At 39.9% G+C, this 14,972-nt stretch overlaps 1 protein-coding gene across 3 annotated transcripts; it reads right to left on the bottom strand.

Moving 5' to 3' along the window:
• Nucleotides 1–5,144: 5,144 nt before the first annotated feature.
• On the bottom strand, nt 5,145–14,755 carry LOC125303538 (two pore channel protein 2-like). Of its 3 annotated transcripts, none has more exons than XM_048257322.1 (25): nt 14,490–14,755; nt 14,328–14,377; nt 14,160–14,236; nt 13,877–14,054; nt 13,564–13,680; nt 13,361–13,470; nt 12,657–12,729; nt 12,323–12,422; nt 12,141–12,206; nt 10,442–10,506; nt 10,233–10,339; nt 9,631–9,712; nt 9,361–9,447; nt 8,926–9,045; nt 8,555–8,614; nt 7,940–8,068; nt 7,616–7,665; nt 7,348–7,447; nt 7,092–7,163; nt 6,675–6,748; nt 6,478–6,580; nt 6,299–6,381; nt 6,065–6,146; nt 5,894–5,985; nt 5,145–5,605 (listed from the first exon to the last, which is right to left on the bottom strand). In XM_048257322.1, exons 1-25 carry the CDS (start codon nt 14,602–14,604, stop codon nt 5,527–5,529), a joined length of 2,271 nt encoding a protein of 756 aa, XP_048113279.1. In that variant the 5' UTR covers nt 14,605–14,755; the 3' UTR covers nt 5,145–5,526. The 3 variants fall into 3 exon arrangements, with proteins under 3 accessions (XP_048113279.1, XP_048113281.1, XP_048113280.1); XM_048257324.1 differs by having other exon boundaries at nt 6,675–6,703; XM_048257323.1 differs by having other exon boundaries at nt 14,187–14,236.
• Between the last annotated feature and the right edge of the window lie 217 nt (nt 14,756–14,972).

The raw sequence follows: 14,972 nt of genomic DNA, 5'->3' as shown, positions 1-14,972 counted from the left end.
CTATCTACCCATGTCCTTGATTGCCTAGCCTTTCTGCCCCCCCCATCCCCAACACACACACACAAAAACACACACACCATCATCACTATCATCACCTCACATACATACAGCACACTGCTTGCTACAGTAAGCCTCCTCTACATACTTGCTGCACACTGCCCCCCCACATACACAGCACATTGTCTTCTGTGGATCTTCTCCAACACACATCCTCTACATACTTACAGAACACTGCCCCCACCTACCCACACACACACTACACACACACACACACACACAGTCACTGCTCCACTCCCCTCCCGCCCACACACACATCTTCATTCATCATCACTCACATACATCATACATACAGTACTCTGCTTGCAATAGTAAGTCCCTTCACCATACTTGAAGTACACTGCCCCCCCTCCCCTACATACACAGCACATTATTTCATCAGGAAGCTTCTCCAACACACATCCCCAACATACTTACAGCACACTGCCCCCCCCCCCCAATACACAGCACATTGTCTCATGACATATTGCACACTGCCCTCTCCCCACATACACAGCTATCCCATATCCCTTGTCATCCCCCCAACACACACACCAAGACCATTGGCAGTTGGGTTAGTCCCTTGAGCCGTGGATCTGCCCAAGGTTTCTTCCTTGGTAAGGGAGTTTTTCCTTGCCCCTGTTGCTCTTGGGTGCTCCTTGTTGGTGCCTCCCCAATCCCAATCCTCCCCCACCTTTCTTATGCAGCCCTTGCCACTTAATCTACTAAACCCTCTTCTACTGCACTTTTACCCCCCCATAAATGCACAAATAGGCTGACACCAGACATAATTTCACTGCATTTCTTACATCCAGTAACTATATGCATGTGACAATAAACTTCCTTGTATCCTTGTATCCTAAGACAAAGAGAGAGAAAGTGGACAGTGTCCACCATGGACATTCTACTGCCACCTGATAAATGCTGGCCATCAGTCTCTGTCCGACCCTGACCACCTTGAACTCAATGTAAATTTCACTCATTCAGCGAGGAGAACAGCTGCAGGGAGCTCTTCAGATGCCAATATTGACCTGAACTCTTTAAATAAGTCACTTCACATAAAGGAAGCTTTTTCCCTCCACATTCTTCAAACAGACATGCATAGACAGACACGTGATCACATAGACTCACACCCACACACACTGCACACACACTGCACACACACGCACACACAAATACACACAGAGGCCTTTGGTACTTTTCACCTGTATGCAAATTCTTCCAGTACCGCTCAAGGAGGGGCACAGCGATGGCTCAAAACTGGAGGCCCCTTTTCTACAGGCACAGACAGTTTGTACTTTGACCACAAGTTAATTAACTGAACTAGCTTTGGCCAGGTTTGTGTGAGGTCCCTTCAACTTAATCAGGCCACACACAGCACTTTGAACGATGGTAGAGCTAAAAAAATTAAAAAAAACTGCAATGCTCTGGAAACTGAAATAGTCTGGAGCTGTAATGGTATTTCTACACAGAGGTACAGAGAAATACATAGGGTTAGTATAAACTGCCAAGAGAAATATCTTAGAAAAATCTACTGATACTTTATGAAGAACAGCAATGTAAGCAGTGTTTTAAACTACTGCCTTTTCTGTGATTCTGTTTTCAGTTTTTGATGGCAAAACTCCAGGGGATTTTGGTTTGCAGTTATGTGTAATGAAAGAAAACACATCACTGAAAGATATAACTGAAAAAAACAGATCTTTAAAAAAAACAGTTTATCAGATATCTCTACATCTAAAATGTTATTACATGCAAATCTATGCATGCTGTTTTATCTTGTATTTGAGAGTTTGTCTGTGGACTTAATTGGTAAAATATGTCTTGTCTTCACCGTGGGATAGTGAGAAACGTAATTTCGATCTCTTTGCATGTCTGGGCAAATAAGGACAATAAAGCAGACTTTGACTTTGACTTTAACTTTTGCTGCAGGTAAAAATAGTTATTTTCTATAGCACAGGTTATCTTTCCTCATAACACAGTGAGCCAGGATGACATAATCGAGTGCCTGCTGTTGGGGCCATACTTGGGGAGGGACAGATTGAACTGAGCCGGAGCCGTCGGCTCTGCCCCCATCCCCATGAACAGGCACGGAGATAAAGGTCCACCTGTGGTCCAGGTGTGCAGGGTGGAGTGGAGGCTCCAAGGTTACAGATTAATGGCTGCTCCCTGTGTCATGCGGGAGGTGTTGGCCTGACAGGTGCAACTCCCCTGCTTTAAGGCCAGCTTGAACGTCCATGATTACGCGGCAGTAAGAAAGAACCACAAGATGGAGGCAGGGAAGCCTAATTACAGAGTGCCGTTGATGGCAAAAGAAAGAAAGACAGAAAAGCTGCCACTCTCACTTCTCAGCCCCTCTTTCTCTCCTTCTCTCCCTCTATTTCCCTCGCCATTCGCTCTGCCTCCTCTCCCGCGGTCCTCCTCTTCTGATGTCCCCTCTGTTAAGGGCTTACCCTGGGCTGAAAAGAGCATTGTGCAGCCCGCACATCTCCTTCATTGACTGAGGCAACAACAGACACACATCAAAAAGTGTGCTACCCGACTATTGAGTGCCAGCCCTTCTTTAATTGCTTCCTCCAACAAAAAAATAGATCCACACATGAACATTATCCAGCCATTATATTCCTATGGGCATACTATTGTGCCAAACTTCTGTGCATATGTGTATATGCTGTTAATTTGTGGTTCCATGGGTCTCTAATTTATAGGAACAGGACTCTGAGAAGAGAGTGGGGCAAGTGGGACTGAACTGCATCAGTACCTCTGTAGGGTTGCTTGCAAGGGCAAAAGGGCAAAAAGGCAAACTATATCAGACTATGAAGCAAGATACGAAGCAAAATACACCTCAACACACTTAAACTAAAAAATATGTAGAACTTCTAAAACAAAGTAACGGCATTCCAGGAGAACAATGAAGCTGTAGTCAAATGTAGGCGCACCTGGTGTTCCGAGGAAAGGTTCACAGTTCACAGCACATGGCATGACATTATTGTATTGTAATGACCCAATGTTTATGACAACAAAATAACATTTGTTGTGATGAGAGAAATTTGTTTCTCCATGGTCAAGAGATTTGAAACAGTAGGCCTGCTGCCTCATAGCAAAATAATTCATCAGTGTGTAATAATTTGCGTCCTGCTATATTCCTATCCACTCTCATACTGACATGTCCCTCATATAATGTTATCAGCTAACAGGAAGTCCTCAAGCATATAACACTCCATGAAACTAGAGTATGCTTTCAAGTAAAGTCTGATGGTTTACATGAATTTGTAAAAATCTAGGCAGCCATGCACAGGCATCAACCAAACGAGGGTTGGAGAGACACTCTGTACAGCTACTAATTACTGAACTACTGAACACCATAGTTTTATTTGACCCAGCTTGCCTGATATGAGGATGGGTAGACAATTTAGACAAGTATAAAATGTAAGCACCAGTGACACCTAGTGCTAAAGTGGGTACCGGATGTTGTATAGTGTTGTAAGTCTTGCCAGATATATCAGCCACTCCTATGCAAATGTCTGAGAAGGAACAGTAAGAGTAGACAGACAAAATGCAACCGTCACACACTAAAAAGTGCAGTCTTAAATCCTCTAAGATTCAGAACTTGCTGCTTTGAGGACACATTTTTGAGTTATGGCCACAGCTGCGCTGACTGTACAACATTCCTATCAGTAAATGGAAGTGATAAGAGTTGGCTGGGGGGCCATACCACCAGTTGAAGGGTTCAGGGCATGGGGGTGGAGGCTGCTTTATTGGGTCAGGGGCAGGAGCGAGCAGGTGCATGTAGAAACGACCCAGGTATGGATTATATCCTGCCACGAAACCGCTCCACAAGGTGAACAAACAGGCTGAGTGGGTGCTGCCTAGATATGAGCTAGGTCTTGTGTGGGTGTCGTGCGTCAACACTTACTTACTGGTTACTGTTTATGTTCAGTATTCTCATAGAGATCTGCTGAGGCATAGACACACATACATACACACACACACACACACACACACACACACACACACACACACACACACACACACACACACACACACACACACAGCTTATGTATGTTATGTATGCTTATGTATATGTGTACACTCATGTAATCATGATTTTCAAATATACATGTACACATACAATTCATGTAAAATGTGTAAATGTGTGTATGTGTCGAATCAACATCTGCCGGCAGAAGCTAATATGTGTGTGAAGTAAATGGGCTTCACTAGCAGCCTGATGCTGAGTCTAAATCAAATGAGCACTGAATTAGTACAGTCAAATAAAAGATGATATAGATTTATTTTACATTATTTGACCTAGCAAAGGTCAGCATTTACTGGAAATGTCTCAAAGAAGTTTAGTTCGTTTTGGTATTACATCGCTTGATAAGTTAATAAAGACACAACATGAGCAAAGAAATAATTTTCTCTACAGAATTGAATAGAAGACCAATGTTGAGAAATGCCATAGCCTACTTGATTATGAATGGAAATACACTATATGACAAACAGAATGTGAGACACTGCACATACTTAGCAGGTAGATGGCAGCATTTAGCAACGAACCAAAAGGCCTAAGGAGGCCAACATGGATTTGGGCTCACTATGATGGTTAGGGAGCCAAGCCCTACCATCAGGAAGCAGTTGAATTGCTTCCCCTATGTAATTACAGTCCAAGATATTGTGATAATAGACATTTTCACTCATTTTAAATAGCTACATACCTGGGATCACCAAGGTAATGTCAACAAAATGCTCTATGGTGTTCTACATGAACCACTAAACACATCCACCCACAACAAGTATCAAGACCTGTCCATGAATGGGCATGGATTCTAAAATTTGATCTCAACCTAACAAAACACCAGACTTGAAAAATCACATGACCAGTTCAGAGGCACAGAAATCAGATGTTTCACATCCTCACAAACCACTTACATGAAACCCCAACTTTCCCAACCACACGGTAATCTCACATAAGGCCTGAGTTGAGAACTTATTAAGGAAGTTATGCAAAACTGTATGGACTGTGTGTTGCTATGGAGAATATGGACTTCCTCATCGAGTTCAAAACAGTTCATATGGTTTCAAAAAAACTTGAAAGACCAATAATGGAATGGTTTCATTAAGATTTAGTTAATAAAAGTCAAAATGTTCTATAAACTTTGTACAGATTCTCAACCTCAAATTCAGAATTTAACCACATGTGTAGGCCAGTTACAGAGTCGTGGATTACCTATATAACCAGAACAGCAACTTCCTACACTAAATGGAGTGGCATTTTCAATTTCAATAAAAAGATTAAATAATATTATTTTTAAATATATAAGACAGAGAACACAAGATTTATCATATTATTTCTTCACAGCAGGTAAATTAGTGCTATTAGTGTTAGAGACCGTACACTTGTGTGGTTTGTAAGACAGGTACAGACTGAAAGAATCCTGTAATACACTACAGTTAAGCTGAAAGTGTACTTAGCTTTCTTCGTAAGGTGCATTACAGAGTAAGGTGAAGATGGGGGTTCTCATGAAGCCTGCTAATGATCTCCTCTTCTGTGGGCTCTGGGATATGTTCTCTATCCAAAGGAAAAATGAGCAGAAATGAATGAGTCTTACATAAATGACTCATAAAACATTAGTCATATACAGTAAAGTGAAATGTGCAGCAGTTCGGAAAAGGATCCCATTAGACTAAGGTCATCAGAATGGTCAGGTCTTAGTTATCAGCTGCGATACTCCATATCCCTGAAGGAGAACGGTTAGGCGTCTGGCACACTTTAGCTCCAAATGGGTCTGTACAGAGAGGCTAGTCAACCAACCCTCTGAGAAAAACTCTCCAGAAAAAGCAGGTCAGTGTTTCCCACCTGAACATCAGCTGCACAGTCGTCTCAAAGTCAGTCAGGCTCATGTCAGACACGGAAGACCCATGACTCCTGTCACACTTATAGATGAAGTTCTAGATCAAGAAGAGAAAGACTTTTACAGTATACATGAATATAATATAATATAATATAATATCAATGTACTGATCTTACCTCTATGATCAGAGCCACAAACAGATTCACCCACATGACTGAAGAGGTGAGCCACCAGGCAATAAAGTAAATCTTTGACCATCTGTGATAAAAAAAAAAATGGAATGAAAATAAAACATCAAAGTATCGGCCAGTTAGCTCTCTCCAAACTGACAGGTGCACATCCACACGGATAGTGGCTGAGTGAGTTCACAAGTGCTGGGTGCAATATCCACCAGTATGGACACAACTCACTCTGAGGTGTGTCTGGAGTAGGCCTCGAAAAAAACCTGCCAGTTGTTCACCACCATGATGTTATAGAGTAGAACTAGAGATGACTAGGGGATAAACAGTAAACAATTATAATACTATACTACTCAGTACAATCACTTCAAATTAAACTATTAGTATGGTGTGTGTGTGTGTGTACTCACAGCAAAGTCATCAAAGTTGTTTGCCCAGTAGCCAAGTTGTTCATATGACCCACATGCAACTGAAACGTTGGCACTGTATTTCCTTATTTGAGAATGACTGCAGCTGTATATGAGTGAATATGTATAATGTAGTATAAGTACCTGTACCAGTATAAATAATAGCTCTGTTTACTGCTAGTTTTATCAATAAATATTACCTTATATTAGTGGGAGACACGATCACTCCCTTGAAGAGCCAAATTCCAATGATTGCATAGACATAAAAGACAACCTTAGGGACAAGCATAATATTTGTTTCAGTGTAAAAGCATACTCTTGTCAATAACCTCGGCTCAAGTATACCCATACATACAGCAGAGTTAGTGCTGGCTGTGTTATAATTATGTTGATTGGTAAAGAAACAAACATTGCGTGGCCCTGACTGTCAGTGCCATGTGAAAGTGCACAGAACTCGTAAGAGCCCAAAACGGTATTATGCTACTGTTGGATAAAACCAACAGCATACAACATCAATGTGTTGAAGCCTACCCAAATAGAACAGGAGGTGCGTTACATGCAAACACGCTATACCCAAACATAAAATTGTCCTGGGACTTTTTTATTAATGATCTTACCACTAAAATGCCAACAAAAGCTCTCAAGTTCTTCACCAAATCCATAAGGGTGCTGGCCACCAGAGCCATAAGCTGAAATCAGTTTATAAAACAAATTAAATGCCATTAAAATGTCTGAAATCTTCTCATACTCCATTCTACATAAAACAAATTAGTTACTCAGTTTCAATTGGACTTTAAATAACAAACAAAGTAAAAATGAATCCTAATTACATAAGATTCAATTATGTCAACTCCAATTTGACATTTACAATACCTTTATGTTAGGGATAATCCTCAAAAAGCGGACAACGATCAGCATGTTGACCAGATGTGCCATTTCATACAGAGGGAGCATTCCTTTCTTGGCAGGGTTCCTGCAACATAACACACCATGCTGATGTATCACAGACAACACAACAACACTGTGGGAAATGAGTGCAATATAAACATCTCTCCATCTAAGTGTGATTTTTTTGTTTCATTCACTGAGGACGCTTCTGCAAATCATTGGTTCAGCGCTCTCTGTGCAAAGGCGAACTTACCAGCTGGGATATGGAAGTCTATAAGTGGCAAAGACACATATCTGAAGGATCTGGGAAAAAATGCATTTGTAAAGATAGATGTATAGAATAATATCACATACATGTAGATAGATGCAATATCATTAGTCAGACATTCAGCAGAGTATTCTGCTCAGATAATGCACAGCAATAAAGTTATGAAAACAGTGTTCATACCCACAAAAGATCAGGATGATGGAGAGACACTGAGTAAAGGCACTAGTTTGGTTAGGTAAGGGAGTCTATATAATGCATTATAACGCCTCATTGGCCCATGTTGACACAGTATATAAAGGCTGTGCTTACCAGTAACAGTACAGTTAGAAATCCGTCAAAAATGTTACTTCCATGGGAAAAGTAGCCTCTCCATCCCAAAGAAATTATTTTCAGTATCATCTCCAGCAGGTAGCACAGAATGAAGAAGCAGTTGATTAACTGTCAAAAGTCAAAAACAAAGTCATAGATAACTCTTTGAAACTTGATACATTCAGAATGTTATCCTTATGCATGTATGACATTTCCTTTGTATGCTCATTAAGTAATCAACTGTTTGTAATTTTTTTTTTTTTTTTTTAAACTTTTACTTGCAAGAGATGATTTGGTTATAACATACCAGTGGTTTCCAGTACACTCTAGTAGTGGTTTCCAGTACACTCTAGAAACTTTAAAAAGCATATTAGCTGCCTTAACTTTTGACCTTCTTACAAGTCCCAATAGAATTATCCTTACTTCAGCAGAGCACTAATTCAGCACTAATTAATTCACTTTACCAATTACATACAGTGACAGTGACCAACAAATTGCCAACAAACACTGATGCTAATTAACTCATTGAGTAAGACAACAGCACAAATAGTTGGTCATTAACAGCTTATATCATTCCCCAAGATGACAATGAAATCACATGAAGGACCCAGTCACCTCCAAATAGTAGTCATCTCGTTGAGACAAGGTCTTTCTTGAGTCAATCACAAGGATAGTCTGTAATACAAAAGCATTTTATATGTATGTAACATCACCTCATTTCTCATAGTTTCTACAGACAGAAAAAAAAAAATAAGAATAAGTTTTAAATATCACCTGTTGTTCCTTTGCATTTGCTACCAAATGTCACAAATAAATCTAAATCAAATTGATTGTTGATATAAATCAAATCTATTGTTTGATATAATAGACCATAATTCCATTCTGTGAAAACTGTATTCTAAATACCACATGGGTGAATATTACACCAAGCTAGCAAAACATATGCTGCTGTAAAGGGCAGCTGAGCCCTGTCCAGCGGCTCTTACACAGATGCAGATGATGTTAGCCAAAGCTACAGCATTCCCACCCACAGTGATGACACCATGACTGAGCACACGCTGCAGTTTGCGCAGAATCACCGAGGAGTACTCTGGAGCTGGAGGGTGCTGTGAGGAACACAGTGAATACAAAACAGGACATGAAGTCTGCTCACCCACAGCCAGCCTCTCAAACATAATGCACCTACTGTATATATGGACTGACTGTTGTTATGATTGTGATGCAAATACACCATAAGGAGCTTGTCCTTGTATGTCGTAATAGTTATGTTGGCTATAATGATTCAGTCTGCGGTAGGTTCAGGCAGTTCATGTAAGCCTATGTAACAGAGCAGACTAAGGTAATTTTCCATAGTCTACAATGGTTGTGTCAGTGCCTTATCTAATACAGCATACCTCTTCAGTGAATGCACTGTGATTTACCTCTTTGATCCTGTCTTTGTCCAGTTCATCAAATAACATCTGAAAGGCTTCTCTCTCAATGTGACCATTATGGGACTGCAGTGCTTTCTACTAAGTAAACAGAATAATAAAAGTAGAGCAAATAGAAACCGTAAAAGAATAGCTGTTTCTGTTGCAACTGTCCACAGTGATCTGTCTTTTTGAACACTGCAGAACATCTTTGTACAGGATCTTTAAAAAGCTAGTGTTAAATGACATAAGAAGACTTTAACTGAGCATGCCCAAACAGACTTTAATGATGGCCTGGCGGTAGTAGGAATCCATCTTGACTCGTCTCAGAACCTTCATCAGTGTCTTCACCTGCACACATTCACTACAAAAACATTACAAAATTGTTATACTGCACAGTGAGAACCGGTCAACATAATATTTACTTAATCTCTGCATACAGTCAGGGACCAAAAACATAGTGTTCTAGAACCAGAGTCCCGAAACATAGTGTTATGGGTTAGCAAAGGGAATCATAGACCATAGAGGTACAGCAGATACTGCCGAAGTTGAACAATCCTACAGTATTGCTTCAGATCAAAAGAGTTGCTTTTGGTCATACTGCTATAACTCTATGGAATTCAAAGACTTTGAAGCTCAATATCTCAGAACTACTCAGAACGTAGAAAGAACCCAATAATTCTAAGGGGACGTATTCCCACGGAGGTATGAAGATTAATAATACTTCCTGACTTGCATATATTATACGACTTAAATATTTATTCCTTACAAGACTGTATTTACAGTGTTGTGAAACTTGCCAGGATCTCACAGAAAGTACAAACATCTGTTTGGCTATTTCAAATACTGCATCCTGGCTGCGCTCCCACGCACACGTCCCTTACATCATGTCATCATCAGAGAGAGTGAGCGCTGGCTGCTGGCAGCTGAGCAGCTCGAAGGCAGCTCTGATTCCCATCCTCCTTCTCAAGATGGACGTCTGGATGGACAACTAAAAACATGGGATCAAACATAAGACATGATCTTCAACTAACACCTTCCTAATATGGCTCAAATAAGGTCACATCTCTGAGAAGAAATAGGAACCACTCACTAGTAAATATCCTCTGAACTGATTATAGATGATGGCAGTCAGCAGGTTCATCAAAAAGAATGTTCCTATAGACATTAGATGCCGTTTAACTTCAAAATCCTTTGAATTGTAAAGAACAGTGCCTATAAAAAGTATTCACCCCCCTTCGATATTGTATTGTTTTAATAAATGGAATAACTCAATTTAATTTGCCATTTTATACAATAATTTACAAAAAATCTCAAATCTCTATCAGTGTTGTTAATGTCGTCTATGTGTGTGTAAGCAACCTACTCTTTTTTACCTGCAACCAAATCTACCCTTGGGTACAAATAAAGTCACCTTACCTTACCTTCCCTGACCTTGATCAATCAGTATTCCTGGCTATAATTCCACCAAGAAGACAAAAGAACGTTCCAAACAACAACAAAATATTTTTCTTATAAATATAAGAAATATTTATTTCAAAGAAAATATTATTGAAAAGCATAAGTGAGGGGGTGGAGTTCAGTGAGGGGACTGGAGTTCAGTGAAATCCATCATTAAGGAATGTAAGGATTATGGCAAATGTGCAAATCTGCCTAGAGCAGGTGGTCATCACAAACTGAGTGATAAGAAATGAAAGAATAATGGTGGTGGTGGGGGGGCACCAACTCTGAAGAAGTTAAAAGCTTCAGCAGCTGAGATGGGAGAAACTATGCATACAACAACTTTTACCCAAGTTCTTCACCAGTCAAAGCTCTTTTGGCCATCAGTCTAGATGCTATTTTTGGTGGACACTTAACACAGCAGATCACCAAAAACGCACCATCCCTAATTTGAAGTATGGTGGTGGTAGCATCATGCTGTGGGGATACTTCTCGACAGCAGGCCCTGGAAGGCTTGTAAAGGTAAAAGTGAAATGAATTCATGAATTCATATGGAAATCCTGAAGGACAATCTAATTCAGTCTGAAAGAGAACTACGACTTAGGAGAAGATTTACTTTTCAGCACGACAATGAGCCAAAGCATACAGCGAAAATTACAGAGAAATAGTTTAAAGACAACAAGGTGAAAGTGTTGGGAGTCAAAGCCCAAACCTCAATCCTATAGAAAATCTGTGGCTGGACTTGAAAATGCAGTGTTTCCCATACATTGACTTATTTGTGGCGGCCCACCACACAATGATTTTCCAGGTTGTACTAAATTGTGCTTAAATCTGGTTCATCATATCCACGCTACGCTAATTTGTTAAAAACTGTTGAATTCTTCTGTTAATTCTGCAAACCTACCCCCACAAATAGAAGTTCAGTTCTGTGGGAAACACTGAAATGGCTGTTCACACCCGATCCCCTTACAACCTGACAGGGCTTGAGCAGTTTTGCAAAGGAAGATGTGCAAGCCTAACTGAGACCTATCCACGCATGCCCCATGCTTTAATTGTGGCCAAAGGTGCATCTCCTAAATGTTAACTTTTATGCAATTGCTTATTTTGCATTAAATATTTTTCATTGATTAACATTACTTTGTAGAAATCTGCTTTCACGTTGACATTAAAGAGGGGATTTTTATAAATTATTGTAAAAGAAAGGCCAAATTAAATTGATCAAGATTCCAATTATAAAAGTTAAGTAAAGTGGAAATATCCAAGGGGGGTGAATGCTTTTTATAGGCACTATATGTGTAAATCTATACATCTTATGTGTCTCATGTACATTCTGAAAATAATTATACTTTTACCGAAACCACTGAAGAGGATGAAAAATAGAGAGTAGATTCTGTTTGAAGAGTATGCTGGGGTCATCACTTTCCATAAGACAAAACAAACTTGTTAAAGCCAAAGTAATAATATCTGTATTTTTAAAACCACACAGTTCATTCTGCTGCTTGTAGTTATTATGATTGGGAATATGGTTACCTACCATCTGGATTATTTGCTGTAGTGAGAAGAACCAGCAAAGATGTGAAAGACTGAGGAAGGTTCCTAAAATAAGACTCCCACTCTGTGTTGGTCTCTGACTCCTTGTGAAGGACATGATTTGGGTTTGAGAAAAATTAGGAAAATATCACAAATGATTCTGCAGCATCCCTGCTGTACAGAGTGATGTGCCAGAAGTGTAAAGAAGTGCTGAGACACTTTGATATTTATGAAACATAGTCATAGTCATCAATCAAGGGTTGGATTAGCACATAGCAGCGAAAGTCAGTGAAAATTGTTCACATTTATTTTCATTTCTGTCCATGTAGGCTTCTTACCTCTTGTCTGGTGAACAGCAGCATTCCAAATATAGTGAATAGACACAGGTGCAGGACTACAAGCAAGAACACACTAGAGAGACAGCAAATACACCGATGTTACTGAGAAGGCTGATGTTTGTATTTTTATCTCAAGATACAATCTTTACACTCTTTATACCTACATTTTGTTTCAGTACTATTCATTGTTCAGCTTTTCCTATATACTTTGAGCATTTTATGTTTTGTCTCTTTTTACTTTAAAAGTTTGAGATTTTTCATCAAAGCCCATACAGCCTCCTCATTCTCCAATGTGCCTGTTAGGGCCTCCTCTAACTCAGCCAGGTAGTTCAATAGTAACATGGTGAAGTGCATGCTCCACCCAGGCAACCTTACGTCACACTTAATACATGTAGTAGCCTATACAACTACAGTACTATGGTATGAGGTTCCAGAGACTTGTGACTAGGGCTGCACGATTTGGGGAAAATATCTAATTGCGATTTTTCTGACAGATATTGCAATTTGCAATATGATTTTTGAATGTCAATAAATTGATTCCGTTCAATATTCCAAGCATGCCTGGTGCACAAGAAGCACCGCACCCTCGACCGACTATGAAGCCCACCAATCTGATCTTTTTTATGGATAGAACAATAGGCTACTGTATAATGCAATATGCAAAGTGAGAATATGAAACAAATTGACTTTTAAAAGGGGTGTACCTCATAATTTCTGGTAGAGTGCGTTTGATGGATTTCAAAGTCTTCTTCATCAGTGATGAATTTTGCAAGAGGAAGAATGGCCTTAGTAGTCTTCTGCATCTAATATTATGCTGCCATCACATGATACACGGTAAGAAAAGCCTTGTAGGTATCACTATATACAATGAATTTGAATGTAATTCCCAGGGAAATGGAACCTTTACCTCTTTACAAAGCATGGTCCAGGATAATGTCCAGTCCATGAAAGAGAATGCAATAACCACCATGTAGCCTATCAGCCATCTGCATTTCCAAAACTCTCCCCAACCAATCAGGTAGATCTATATGGAATGGGGAACAGATATTACATCTGGATGGATAAAAGAGATTGTAAAACTCTTATATAAAACAAAATCCTTAAGTAAATCCTTAAGACATCATTTTAATTTCGATCTTACTCGATCAAACTACAACAAAGCCATCATACTATACAAAACAATCAACGGGTAGTTCAGATTGAACATTGTCCAAATGCACCTTTGCAGTCAAGTCGAGCGTGAAGGTAAGAAAGCAGAGCATCTCAATGGTCTCAGTGAGGCCACACGGGGCTTCCCAGGGGCACGCTTTGTAGCGTAGGTCAGAGGTCACGGACAGGGAGGAAGGTCTCTCTATGAAGGCAAGGCCAAGGATGAAAACTATCATGACATTCAGCACCCTAAAGTGGAGAGGGGAAAAGAAGCCATATGGGCATTTGAAGAAAATGCAGGGTATTATAACTACTAATACTACTGAAAATCAAATTCATAACTGATAATTTTACCATTGCCATGTTCTGGAGTAGTACCACCTGTATAGTTTAAGGGATCTGGAATCCATGTAATGTTTTATGGAGCGGTACTACCAAAAGAGCAGAGACAAAATCTGAAATTAGCAAGATAATTATTTTCCAGGCAGTTAAATATTGTTGTTGTGCAAGATGGTAGCATACGTTTATGGCATCCTCAATCAGCACAACTGCCTGTCGGATATAGAGGTCCACTGCACAAGTGTAAACGAGAAAAAAAATATTTTACACTATACGAGAATGTGGTTGACATAATAGCCTTGTCGATTGAGATATGTATGCAGACCACCAACAATTATCACCTACCACAGTGTGGCAACCAAATCGACGAGCGCCTTGTCCTGGGGTTGAAATTTGCGTTGGTTCCATGACCGTTTGCCTGTTTTAATATGCCTCTTTGGAGAAGTGGTGACGTTTCCATTGAGTCCCTTCAATGCCACAATAGGCTGCAGAACCTACTGTGCTTACAAGTAGGCCTAATCTAAGAAGTAGGCTACCAAGCTGATTTAGGCTACCATATTTTAGCCAACCGGTTCCATTTAGTAAGTAAGCCTGCCTATAGTGTCCTCAACATATCCATCTGATGAAAAGAATTTCTCTCTGTCAGAACTCTCTCCCATAAAATCTTCAGTAGATTTCAAACTGGTATGTCACACATTCACAAGAACTGAGGCGATTGGACGCTGGCAGCCGCAACACTAGGAAAGATATTTGCCACATTGATGAGAAAGTAAGCGAAATGGCTATGATATCTCTCCGATGTGGTTCTGAGCTTTGGAGACACTTAAA

The sequence above is a fragment of the Alosa alosa genome, chromosome 11, assembly GCF_017589495.1.
Source record: "Alosa alosa isolate M-15738 ecotype Scorff River chromosome 11, AALO_Geno_1.1, whole genome shotgun sequence".
NCBI lineage: Eukaryota > Metazoa > Chordata > Actinopteri > Clupeiformes > Clupeidae > Alosa > Alosa alosa.
This window is presented reverse-complemented; position numbering and strand designations above follow the sequence as displayed.